The sequence below is a fragment of the Euprymna scolopes genome, chromosome 7, assembly GCF_053919585.1.
Source record: "Euprymna scolopes isolate OS-2025 chromosome 7, ASM5391958v1, whole genome shotgun sequence".
Classification (NCBI taxonomy): Eukaryota; Metazoa; Mollusca; class Cephalopoda; order Sepiida; family Sepiolidae; genus Euprymna; species Euprymna scolopes.
In genome coordinates, this window is record NC_136488.1 from 101,217,891 (window position 1) to 101,231,626 (window position 13,736).

At 35.8% G+C, this 13,736-nt stretch overlaps 1 protein-coding gene across 6 annotated transcripts in view; it reads right to left on the minus strand.

Moving 5' to 3' along the window:
- Positions 1 to 344: 344 nt before the first annotated feature.
- Positions 345 to 13,736, minus strand: part of LOC145279864 (uncharacterized) — a 333,260-nt gene continuing 319,868 nt past the window's right edge. For all 6 annotated transcript variants that reach the window (XM_080131306.1, XM_080131307.1, XM_080131310.1 and 3 more), the window contains one exon: positions 345 to 6,603. In XM_080131306.1, coding sequence (XP_079987432.1) covers positions 5,143 to 6,567 — 1,425 coding nt within the window. In that variant the 5' untranslated portion in view covers positions 6,568 to 6,603 and the 3' untranslated portion in view covers positions 345 to 5,142. The remainder of the gene's footprint in view (positions 6,604 to 13,736) is intronic.

The window sequence follows — 13,736 nt, forward strand, 5'->3', positions numbered from 1 at the left end:
TTATAAACATTAAAATTTTAATGAAAATATACCTACTCTTAAAAAAAAGAAGTTCCAGTATTCTTAACTGTGAATTCAAATCCCAGATGTATACTGTTGTAGGATGTATATTAATTCGTGTGGGATTTGAATTTTATGTTTAAACATCTCATTTATTTATTAGTTTCTTTGTTAGAGAATTTCTTAAAGGATTAAAAGAAAATGGAGGAGAAAGAAAAGGAACATAGTAATCACCTAAAAATATAAATTTTCTTTTAAATAAAAAATATTTCTAAAGTCAAAATATTATTTTAAATTAATAAACGTTTAATAAAACAATGGAACGTTAATTTGCTATTTCTAGCTTTGTTTTTTTTTTTTTTTTTTTTTTTTTTTTTACAAAGGCATCACCACATTATCAAGGCCCAGAGGCCACTCAAGGATAAGGGTTAAAGAGTGTACAGTAGAAGTTGGTCAATATAGTAATCATTAGTAATGAAAATTTGGTAAATTTAATAACTTATATGGAACGGCTCATCAAGAACTTATTTACTTTAGACTTGAACAAAACCATATTGTAGTCAGCCGGAAAGCAGGAAAACGGAAGACAATTCCACAGGCGTGCAGTTCTAAGAAAGAAGCTTTGTTCATGGAATCTACGTTTAGGTTTAGGCACAGATAAAGAGTGGGGGAAATTATTGATAGTGTTTACAGCTAGACGAGTGTTTCTTGTGAAAGTTTGGCGAGGGGGGACCATAGATTGAAGCTCAGTTGAACACTTTCCATGAAAATAACGATACATCAGAGACAAACTCGCAACATCTCTTCTGTGAGATAGAGGTTGCAAGGAGGAGAAAAGGACATCTCCTACGAGGCTACGAAGTCTATTTTGAACTCTATCAAGGCAGGACAAGTTCTTTCTAGCAGCTCCTGCCCAGATGTGGCAACAGTATTCCATCCTTGGACGTACCTGGCTCTTATATAGATAGAGAATAGCATCAGCAGTGAGATATCTACTGGATCGATAGAAAGATCCCACCATTTTTCCAGCGGCCTTGGCAACAGATTTGATATACGTGTTCCATTTAAGATCAGGAGTAATGGTCAAGCCCAGAAGCTTGTCAAAACTTGAGGCCTCCTGAAGACGAGAGCCATTCATTTCAATTGATGACAAATGTGGATTAGAATGTTGATGATGTAAAGAGAGAAGCTTGGTTTTAGATGCATTAAAAGTAACCAGCCACTCCTTTCCCCATTGTACTACGTGCTCAAGATCAGAGGAGAGAGAATTGGAGAGAACTTGCTCGTTTACTGTCTTAGATGTGGTACCATAAATGGTAGTGTCGTCAGCATAAATGTCTACAAATGATGTAAGGATATGATTTGGAAGATCATTAATGTAGATCAGGAAAAGAGTTGGGCCCAGGATGGATCCCTGAGGGACACCGGCATTAATATTGTGAGCTTCTGATTTTTGCCCCTCAACTACTACTCTTATGAATCTATCAGAAAGAAATGATTTAATAATTGAGAAGACATTTCCAGCTATACCATAGCTAGCGATCTTATGAAGTAAACCTTTATGCCATACCCTATCAAAGGCTTTAGATATGTCAAGAGCAATTGCCCTAGAAAGATTGCCACCGTCGAGAGATTTGCTAATCCTATGCGATATAACTGTAAGGACATCTGCTGTAGATCTAGCAGAACGGAAACCATATTGAGTGTCACTAAGAAGGTTATTTTTGTTGAGATGTTTGATTACTTCTGTATTTAATACAGATTCTAGCAACTTACTCATGACGCACAGGAGACTTATTGGCCTGTACTGAGAGGGGGATGAGCGATCACCTGAATTCTTAAATACAGGGCATACTGATGAGATTTTCCAGGGAGATGGGAAACTATTCTCCTTAAGACAACGTTTAAACAGTTTTGTAAGTATGGGCGCTAGTTCAGGTTGAAGTTTTTTGAGTACTATAATTGGAATACCATCAGGGCCAGTTGCTTTACTGGAATCAAGGTTTTTGATTAGCTTGGCAACATCACGTACAGATATACGTATATCACATAGCGTGTTTTCTGATACAAGAGGAAATATTGGGGGTTGGCGGTCTTGGTCGCAAAGGGTAGAATTAGTTGCAAAGTTCTTGACAAAGAGTTTGGCTTTGTCTGATGCTGACGAGATTACCTCAGATCCATTGATAATAGTTGGGATGGAGCACACGCTTCTGTTCAGAATTCTGTTTGCTATTTGCCAAAACTGGTGGGAACCAAGCCGCTGCTCAGCTACTTTGGACTTAACAGATTGAGCATACAACTCTCTTGCGTTCCTTATTACTTTCTTACAATGGTTGCTGGCAGTCCTGAAAACGGCTTTAGTTTCCATACATCTATTACGTTTGAAGCAGTGGAAAAAGTGATTTCTGTGCGCAATGGCAGCAGCACATTCTGGAGAGAACCAAGGCTGGCTGTTAGGTTTTTGCTGAAACTTTTTAGAGGGTATGAAATGGTCAATACCTACAATTAACCATTCAGTTAGGTCTAATACTATAGAGGACAAAAAAAAAAGAAAGAAGTAAAAATAAACATTATGCAGACAATAGACAGAAATACATTTGATTATTTTCTATTTAACAGAATATTACTTATTTTGACTGAACACTTACAAAACTCAGCTAATAATAAACTAAAAAGACTTTTTTAGTTTTCAGATTAAAAAATGTTTCTGCTGAAACATTAATTCTTAAATATGGAAAAGAATTGGAATGCCTTACAGAAAGAACTTTAATACCTACTAGATAGACACATTTTTCCAGTATCTAAGGTCTTTCTGTACAGGGGTTTGTCAGGACAAGTAAACCCTGACTAAATATTCAAATTCACAACCCAAATAAGATCGTCACAGTATCGCTAACTCACACTGAGTTTTATGAGGAATGGTGCACCTTCTCTAAGTGATGTTATCTTAACTAACAGCATGAAGCTGGATACTCCACCAGACTTGTCCTGGAATCCGGTAAAACCAAACATTATGTTCCCAGCTTTTTTACTAACTCAGCATTTGAGATGTAAAGGAGAACTTTAATGGAATACTTAAATATCTATGTATCTTTTATAGAGATCAAATGTTAGCCCCTAGGAAGAAGCCCATTGATTTCTGACAACTTCAACTGAAGTAAAATGAAGTAAAAAAAAAAAAAAAAAAAAAAAAAAACTCAGCTTTTCCTTTTTTTTTTGGGGGGGGGGATCTCCTTCCAGAAATTTGCTAGCATCAGTATGAGATAGGGATCTGAAATTTGACCTACGGAAAGCAACTGAAATTCCTAGGAACTGTTGCAATACAAACACAACATGCTGAACTCTGATGCCTCCAAGGAGATTCTTCTCCAAGAATTTTTGATTCTGTACAATGATCAGATTGGAGAGGATATGAAGAGAAATATTAAATATTCTGAGCTGTGAAAGAATTCTATGGGAATGAAAGGTAGGCTCTAGAACCAATTCTTTGAGAAAGTATTTATTAGCAACTTTGTCAAAAATGTAGACTAAATAACAGGCATTTAAATAAGTTTGCCAAAGAAGTTTATACTAAGGTAAGAATAGGTTAAAAATGAAGGTAACGATAACACCACTTGAATAAAAGTGTGACCTTAATCAACCTAGGCCAATTAAGGATATACCATTGTCAAAAGTCTTAAAACATCTTATGACCTGTTAAAGCCCATAGAATAATGTGTCTAGATGCATCAAAATTAAGACTTAACTATATGCAAATAAAGGTAATGCACATTATATAACTTTTTTGTTAGTTTTAATAGCAAAATGTATTTTGTTAAAATCGATGTCAAAAACAAGAGACTATTATAGAAAGAATATATCAAATTACATTCAACTTAAAAATGAAACATCTACAAAATGTAGAGGGAGATATTAACTTATTTAAAATATAGATTTTGTCGAAAGTTGGGAAAATTGGTTTGCAGAAATTAGAAATTGAGAACAAATGATGAGCAATAGTGGAAGCAAGGACTGAAAGGGGGCAAAGTATATAGGAAGAGAAAGGAGGGAGGCGGCAAGGGGACAAAGGAAGGAGAAGGTGAGAAAGGGGACAAAAGAGGGGGGAGGTCGAGAAAAAGGACAGAGCGAGGAATAAAAAGAGAGAGAGAGCTAAGAAGAGCACAAAGGAAAGAGAGAGAGAGAGAGTGAGGAAGAGGACAAAGGAGAGAGAGAAATCTAGGAAGGGAACAAAGGAGAAAGAGAGAGCTAAAAAGGGGATAAAGGAGAGAGAGCGAGAAGGGGGACAAAGGAAAGAGAGAGCTAGGAAGAGGACAAAGAGAGGGAGTGGGACATGGAGAGAAGCAAATAAATGGTGGGGGGGTGTAAATTTGATTATATAAAAGCACTCATAGATAAGAAAGAAATGAAAATTTAGCAGGTAGGAAGCAGTAAAAGAAACTGTCTGAACTAAATTATCTGAAGTTAAAATATTTCCAAGAAAAGAAAAGAGGGCCAATTATCTCACAAAATCAAAAATCCTCCGAAAAGAAGAAAGAAATTATCTTTTTTTTGTCTAAAATACGAAAGAAAAAAAATAAATAAATAAAAGACATAGAACGACATTTTTTTTCAATTTTTTTTTTCATTTTTTATGATTTATAAATTAGAATTTGAAAATATTATAAATTTACCTTTCTATTAATAAACAATTAAAACATACACTAAAATTTTTTTTTTAAATACCAAAACCCATTAAAACTTTAGCATAAAAAAGAACATGGGAAGACAGATTTTTAGGAGGGGAGGGGTTGATAATAATAGATTACTTTTTTTTATACATTATTTGAAATAAAATCTTTGTTGGTCCAATCTTTTCTTTCTTTTTTTTCTCATTTTAAAACTAAAAATGTGTAAAACAAAAGAGAGAGAAGAAAAAGAGTCATCCCGCTTTCCCCCTCACGTGCCGATTTGTGTTTTATTAACTTATATATAATCTTTATATGTTGATATTTTATTTGTTTATTTCTCTTTTATATTTCCTTCCTTACGTTGCTGTTGTTGCTTGCATCTTCATACTGACCATTATCTCCCTTTAACCATCTTCAATAACATTAAAAGAAAAAAAAAGATTTTTTTTTTTTAAATTAAAGGTCTTTTTCCCCATCACTGACCATTAGGTTCCAAATGCCATACCAAATGCGCTGTGAATTCAAGTCGGTTACTCAATTTCTTTGAACATTTCTTGCAGGAAAATTCATTGTGTCCGTCTGTGAAGTGCAGACTATTGTGAAGCATACTCATAGCCAGATCCTCGAACCAGATACCACACGATACACAATGATGGCATCTTTTGCCCTGGAATTGCTGTGTGTAAGACTCTGACGTGAGTTGGGGGTTTCGTTGCAATGAAAAAGATGGCGGTATCGATTCAGGGTGGTGCTGTTGCTGCAGGAGAGAGGCAATGGTCCCTCCATTTGTCGCTGTGGTAGTGGTTGTCGTAGTTCGCAATGTCTGTGCATATGCAGTTTGCATCAGTGACGGGGAACCTTCTGCAAATCTCTCCTCGGACAGTGAAGAGTTCTCCTCTATGCGTTCTCCTACGTCGTCGTTACGCTCTTCTCCAGAGAAACTAGGGGTCATATACATACCAACACCGTTATTCACGGGTTCTGTTTTTATATAGGTCAAACTACTATGGTTTGCCATGGGATTTGAATCTGTCGGTGTATAACACGATGATATGGACATCTGGCGACTAATGTCTGGTTTTGTACTCAAATTTAAAGCACTGTTATTCTCATATGGTTCATCACAAATCCGTCGATCTATGAACACATCTGGAGTATCTAGAGTAACCAAACAATGAGGTGGCTGTTCGCTTGATGCTGGCCGACTCTCGTCTGGTAAGGTGCGCAATGGTGTAGACCGGTTGCTTCCTGGGGTGTTCATACCAAAACAGGCAATAGAGAGAGCATTTACATTCTCGTCACTATTGTGATCCATCTTTAATTCTTGTTCGGGGTCATCCGTAACTTGGGTGGTTGTACTAACAGCATTCTGGTTTAGGGCATCTTGGGAGGAGGAGCCGTTTCCATTGCCACCAGCGGCCGTGTGGTGGACCCTTTTGTGTCTGGCGAGGTGATCCTCTTCTCGAAACGTTTCCCCACACGAGTCGCACATGTGTAAAGTCTCGATTCCATGCCCTTGCAAATGGGTGTAGAGAGTGGCCGGCTTGCCAAAGCGCAGTCCACAGAGCCGGCATTGGTTCCGTTGCCGCTGCGGTTGGTGTACCTTCATGTGCTGCTTGACGTGGTCGGAGCGCGTAAAGCGTCGCTCACACAGGCTGCAGGCATACGGTCTCTCACCGCTGTGTACGCGAACGTGACGCCGCAGCTTGGAGGGCGTGCGATACGACTTGCCGCACACGAAGCAGCAGTGAGGTGGATTGCCCCGATTATGGGTTTCGATGTGCGCATCCATATCCTCAGTCGATTCAAACTGCTGGCCACAGTTACGACACATGTACTTGGTGACTACTTGAACAGTATACTTGGAGTTTGTGGGAGCAATCTTAGAGGCAGTGTTCATCTTGTATCACAGCTAGATGCGTATCACAGTCAATGCCTGGAAAATAAAATAAAAAAAAACATGTTATGTAATGTGATCAAATGAAAGCAAGCTTTAAAACATGAATCAGACATTTGGAAATCTAAAAAGATAAAGTAAAGACTTTTTATCATTACTTTTTTTGAAAGATTTCCAAAACCGTCTTCTGGGAACTAAGCGAGGAATTGGTTGTTTTATATGAAACTAGCATTTCAGCAAGGCGTTGCCCGGGTCTTTGGAGGTGTATGTTGTGTAAAAAAAAAAAAAAAAAAAAAAGTGGTCAATTTTTTAAACTTTGATCCCCTTAAAATTTATTGTTTTGGGCTCAAATCAAGTTATTAAGTTAGATCCATGTCCAAGGAACCTAAAATTTCAAGTGTTTAGACCCAAAATTGGCGGAGGAGTTTGGTAGAGTTCTCAAACGTCAAATCGTTAAACATTCACCTCTTAACAGCCAAATTTCTGTCCGAAAACGGATTACAAAGATTTTCCCAAATCTCAGTACTCTGTATATCAAATTTCGAGTCTGTAGACTAAAAATTGACAGAGTTATTGCATAGGGAAATGTGCGCGCACACACACACACACGTTCACTTATATATATATATATATATATACTAGCAGTTCCACCGTGAATATGTAAAGTAATGCCTTTCTGTATAATCGTCTTCCTTAACTACCATAGAGAAAAGACAGACATTTTCACTTTATAGATAGATAGATTGGATGCAATCTATAGTAATAATTTAAAAAGTATTAAAAAAAAAAGACTCATGCGCCACCACCAAGAATCGAAACCAAAACGTTCAGCTCACGATTCATTTTGCCTCTGCCGTCAATGACTGGACTGTGAAAACATGTTTACTGCAAAGCTAAAAGTTAAAACACGAACCATTAGCTACTACTTTATGCATTTGTAATAACGGCATTCGACCTTCACCTGGCAAATTTCATTTTTTTTAATTTTCCCACTTTTGCACCGATTTTTCCTGGCTAAAACCCAAATATAAAGTTTTGCATGGATTCAAATATATATGAAGTTTAATCTCTGCAGACCAAAAACTCTAGGAGGAGTTTGGTAGGCAAAATTTGTTAAATAAAAATATATACGTACTAGCATTTCAGTCGGGCGTTGCCCGGGTGTTTGGAGGTGTATGTGAGGCAAAAAAAATTTAAAAAGCGGTCAATTTTTTTAACTTTGACCCCTTAACATTTATTGTTTTGGGCTCAAATCAAATTATTAAGTTAGATCCATATCCAAGGAATTTATATCTAAAATTTCATGTCTTTAGAGCCAAAATTGTCGGAGGAGTTGACCCCTTAACAGCCAAATCTCTGGCCGAAAAGGGATTACAAAAATTTTCCCAAATCTCAGTACCCTGTATATCAAATTTTGAGTCTGTAGACTTAAAATTGACAGAGTTATTGCGTAGGGAAATGTACACACACACAGACACGTTCACTTTATATATATATATATATATATATATATATATATATATATATATAGATAGATAGATAGATAGATAGATAGATAGATAGATAGATAGATAGATTTCACTTGTGGAAGTAATACTTGTTTGAAGCTTGTGTCAAATGATTTCCTTTTATTCAGACTACAGTTTTGAAGTTTTACACTTGAATTCTGTTATAAGTAGGATGTTTTAACAAGGCTTAGTAGTTGGATTTTCCTCATTCTTTTACGTGATTATAATTATAGCTCTCTGGCTCTTTAATATATTATTTACTGTATGTATTTACTAGTGTTCAGACAATTAATTGGAATCGGGAATTGGAAAAATTGGAGCTTTTTGTGGTATTGGAATTGGTATCACAAAAAAATTGAGCCTATTTTCTGATGCCAAAACTGATTCCTTTAATCATCTTTTTTTATTTGATTTTGGTTTAAGAAACTTCTTCCACTGCTGACAGCAATAATAAAATAAATATTTATTGATTTAAACTTCCAGAAGGACTAAAATCTCTAGACCACCCTATCACAAGTGTGTTTGTACGTTTGAGAAAATATATGTACATTTAAGATGTGTTTTTACGGTAATCGGAACAGAATAACACTTTTTATAGTTAAATATTTCGAGATTTATAAAGAATCGGAATCAGAATCGGTAATTGTATCAGAATCGGGAAAAATATTGGAATCGTCTCTTCACTAGTATTTAAAGAAAATACAAATATTGACATCAACGTCTTTTCTCTACTAATCATGTACTCGGAGAATAATGCAGAAATGTTAATTTTTGGAGTATTTATACTCAATTTCATCATAAGCCCCCGCCCCCGCCCTATTGAGCTGATCTTATACCTGCAGTATTCTAGATAACTAATGTGAAATTCATATGCTTCACTCTTCTCTAAAGCTATATCAATAAATGATCTTTGCCGTTTTCAAGCTTTGGATTGAGACTATCACATATTTATACTTCCATTTTAATTGTGCTAATTAGCTCCAATTTGCAATTAACTTACTAAGTAACAATTCTTACTAAGTTTCTATCTATCTCACTTTGACTCCTTCCTTTAAGCCACTTTAATCTTATACACAGTCTTTTATCATTCTCGTTTCCGTCAATTTCTTCATCTGTTTATTAACAGTTGAAGGTATTCAGAAAAACTCAATTATGAACAAAAGGCAATATCAACAGTAGTAGTATCATTATTTAATTCAAAGCTATAAAGAGAAAGAGGAACATATAGCAAACAGAAAGAGACTAATTTGGGATTTTGTGTTTTGGTTTTAAAATTTAACTGGCTTTGCAAACTCACCTTTTCATGATTCAAACAGTTTAACCAGAGTTTAATAGGTGAGCCAACGGTTCACTACATAAACCTCTCTCTCATCTTGGATTGAGCACTGTGGTAAGTGAAATCGTGAACTTTTATCAGTGAAAAAAAAAAAAAAGTTTTTTGTGTGAAGAAATAGAGCACTTTTGGCAATTGACAAGGTTTATAAACACATATCACTTACTCAAAGCGAATAAATGGATAGGAGTGCCAATCAAGTTTCAATGACGAATTCAAACACAAGTCTAGCCACATTGAAGAATTGTAATACAGTAAAACAGCCTGGAGATAAAATATGTGCATGTTACTCGTCTCAGCAGAGAATTGTTGAAGCCCTGATGAGACGAGTATATATTAAGAGTAGGAAACTAAATCTAATATCTGTAAAAATTTTTTGTTCTTGAGATTAAGGGAGGTGGTGTTTGATCAACACTGCTAGGGAGGCCATGATTTAATGTACTGTTTTGTTTTTAAATCCCCGAAACAGTGTTTCATGGCAAACAACTGATGATCCCTTAAATTAACATTAGTACTATTGTGAATTCGAGAGAGCAAGTTGATCCATTGATTGCAGGTGATTAATTGACTTACTGACTAAATAATTTTCTAACAAATCATAAAAAATATAAAAATTTAATATTTTGTTTTATATAATTTTAAAGGTTAAAAAACTACCAAAACTTCGTGTGTGTGTGTGTGTTTGTGTGTGTGTGTGTGTGTGTGTGTGTAATTCAGTATTATTGAAGAAATAATAAGAAAACCAATTACTTAGGCCATCAATTGATACCGTCAATGTCACAGAAACACTGGAAACAATGGGCAAGTTTACAAATCATAGTAACATTTAGTATCTTTAACTCGGTTGGTTGGGTTTATTTGCATGGAACAGAAGGCACCGGGTGATAATCAAAATAATGTATAGCGTCCATTGAATAAATACATACACATTATTTAAATGCATTTTATATATAGAAAACTATTTGAATCCACTTCGATAGTGGCATCTGCAGGAAAGTGGGTTAAACTGTAGTTAAAAATATAGTCAGGTATAACTATCAGAGTAAATAAGTTTTTTTTCTTTACGTAAATTTATTGCTAAATAATTCCAATTGTCAAATGCCAGTCACAAATATTAACAGTTTTTTTAAACTGTCAAGCTCTATGTGTGTATTTTGAACGAGAATTAAATACACATTCAAATGTTTTTGCAATGACACAAGCACAATATTGAACAATGTTAATTTAATATCACCCATCAGTTTGATTAAAGCAGTTATTTCAAATTAGAACGTGGCCTGATTATAGATCTGCTTCAAACCGGGCATCCTTGTAATTTACATGAATAGGCAGCTCTATCAATTTGTAAGGAAGTAACCTGAAACCCATTCACTACCTAGGGCAATTGCTTTTGACATATCAAAGGCCTTTGATAGGGTATGGCATAAAGGTTTACTTCACAAGATCTCCAGCTATGGTATAGCTGGAAATGTCTTCTCAATTATTAAATCATTTCTCTCTGATAGGTTCATAAGAGTAGTAGTTGATGGGCAAAAATCAGGGGTCCATCCTGGGCCAACTCTTTTCCTGATCTACATTAATGATCTTCCAAATCACATCCTTACATCATTCGTAGACATTTTTGCTGACGACACTATCATCTATGGTAGCACATCTAAGACTGTAAACGACCAAATTCTCTCCGATTCTCTCTCCTCTGATCTTGATCACATTGTACAATGGGGAAAGGAGTGGCTGGTTACTTTTAATGCATCTAAAATCAAGCTTCTATCTTTACATCATCAACGTTCTGATCCCCATCTGGCATCAATTAAAATGAATGGCTCTCGTCTTGGGGAGGCCTCAAGTTTTGACAGGCTTCTGGGCTTGACCTTTACTCCTGATCTTAAATGGAATACGTACATCAAATCTGTTGCCAAGGCCGCTGGAAAAATGGTCAGATCCTTCTATCGATCCAGTAGATATCTCACTGCTGAAGTTATTCTCTATCTATATAAGAGCCAGATACGTCCAAGGATGGAATACTGTTGCCACATATGGGCAGGAGCTGCTAGAAAAGACTTGTCCTGCCTTGATAGGGTTCAAAATAGACTTCGTAGCCTGGTGGGAGATGTCCTTTTCTCTTCGCTGCAACCTCTATCTCACAGAAGAGATGTTGCGAGTTTGTCTCTGCTTTATCGTTATTTTCATGGAAAGTGTTCGACTGAGCTTCAATCTATGGTCCCCCCTCGCCAAACTTTCACAAGAAACACTAGACTAGCTGAAAACATTATCAATAATTTTCCACACTCTTTATCTGTGTCTAAACCTAAACATAGATTCCATGATCAAAGCTTCTTTCTTAGAACTGCACGCCTGTGGAATTGTCTTCCATTTTCCTGCTTTCCAGCTATCTATAATATGGTTGTCTTCAAGTCCAACGTGAACAAGTTTCTGATGAGCCGTTCCACTTAAGTTAACAAATTTACCGAACTTCCATTACTATCGATTACTATATTGTCCTTTTGACTACTCTACACTCTTTAACCCTTATCCTTGAGCGGCCTATCGGCCTTGATAAGTGGTGACGCCTATGTAAAAAAAAACAAAAAAAAACTACCTGTGGAGAACGTGACTTGGGCCAAAAATGGGCAAAGACACAATCAAACACTCCACCTTGTTAAATTTATATTTTACGACTATGATAAAAGCCCTTCTTTTTACACCTTGTCATGAGAAATTTTATGAATTCCTTGCTCATAATCATTTCAAGTAGTGTCTGTTCTGGGACAATGTTAAAGTAGGAGGACATCAAAGTCCAATGCTTTTCATCTGTGTCTTAGAAGTGATGTCCACAGGTGGTCATACAGGTTGGCAAGAAAAAATGTTGTATGCTAATAATTAAGTACTTGCCTATAGAACAATGGAACATCTATTTGTTAAGATAAAAACCTGGTCTTCCAAATAGGTCTTCTATGGAAAATAAAAGGTTGGAGTTTGAATATTACCAAGACTAAAATGATGATTAGTGGTTGTAGTGTCAAAAAGCATCCAGAAAGAGGAAAGTTCCGTGAGTTTTGTGTGCAATTAAAGTTTTTGTGATACTTGCAAGCATTATGTACACAAGAAGTACAGTGGATTTATGAGAGACAACCATTTTGCATGCAAGAGTAAGATAATGGCGACATATGCGAATGCTGGATAGTGGAGATATTGAGGTTGTTCAAAGTTTAGTTACTCAAGTGATACCATTGAAGCACAAGGAGACGCAGGTGCTGGTATGATAGCAAGCATTAGGAGTGGATGGACTAAGTTCAGAAAATTTCTGCTATTACAAACCAGCAGATCATTACCACTGTCGACCAAAAGAAGAATCTACCAGGCATGCGTAAGCAGTATGCTAATGTATGGAAATGAACCTGGACAATGAGGATTGAGGACATGCACTGCATGGAAAAAAAAAAGATATGAAAATGATATATTAAATATGTAATGGGAATTTTAAAGAAAGGCTTAGTTGTGATGACCTCATAGAAAAATAAAATTTGGAATTTTGGAAATTTAATAAATCTAGCTATAGGCCTTGCTGTGCAGTAAAAACACCTGCAATTACAAAATCTTATATATAAAATGATGTGAACTTTTGTTTGTTTGCAAAACCCTTGCTACAAAAGCTCAATATTTTATTGCTTTCCCTAAACAACTGGTACAGATCAGCTATGCTTATTTAAAATTTATTATCAAAAACATTTTATTCAAATATTTTGTTATTTTCTTAGTGATACGAATAGAAAATAGGATGTGTTATTCCCATACCACCACTCATTTGTAAATGGAAAAATTTTACAGTAATGAAAATATTTATTTATACAGTAAATATTTCAATTGATGAAAACCACTTGACCAAGGCCAGAGGAATAGTTGGCCTAAACGTTCTGAAACAACAACTATGAAGATGAGGGTAACAGTTTGCAAATGAAGAAATAAATATAAAATTTACTCATCTCAGAGGATTCCAATAATAAAATATATACCATTTCGTATGGGCCCAACGATGGAAGACCAGAAAAGAAAGAAAAACTTGGATTTATAAGATCAAAAAATTCTAACCTTGATCACCCTTCAAGGCCCATGGCACAGTGGATAGATGCGTTAAAGTGAGCATTGTCTGAAGATGTCGGTTTCATATCCTACCAAAAGTCGGCCAGAGGTTTAGTGGGCCGAAACGTGGTGATATGACAACAACTATGAAAGACAGTTAAGAGACTCCGCATTCCTATCCCGTAGTGGTTAACTACCTGACGAAGGCCGGAGAAATAGTTGGCTGAAGCATTGTGAAACAAGGATAACTA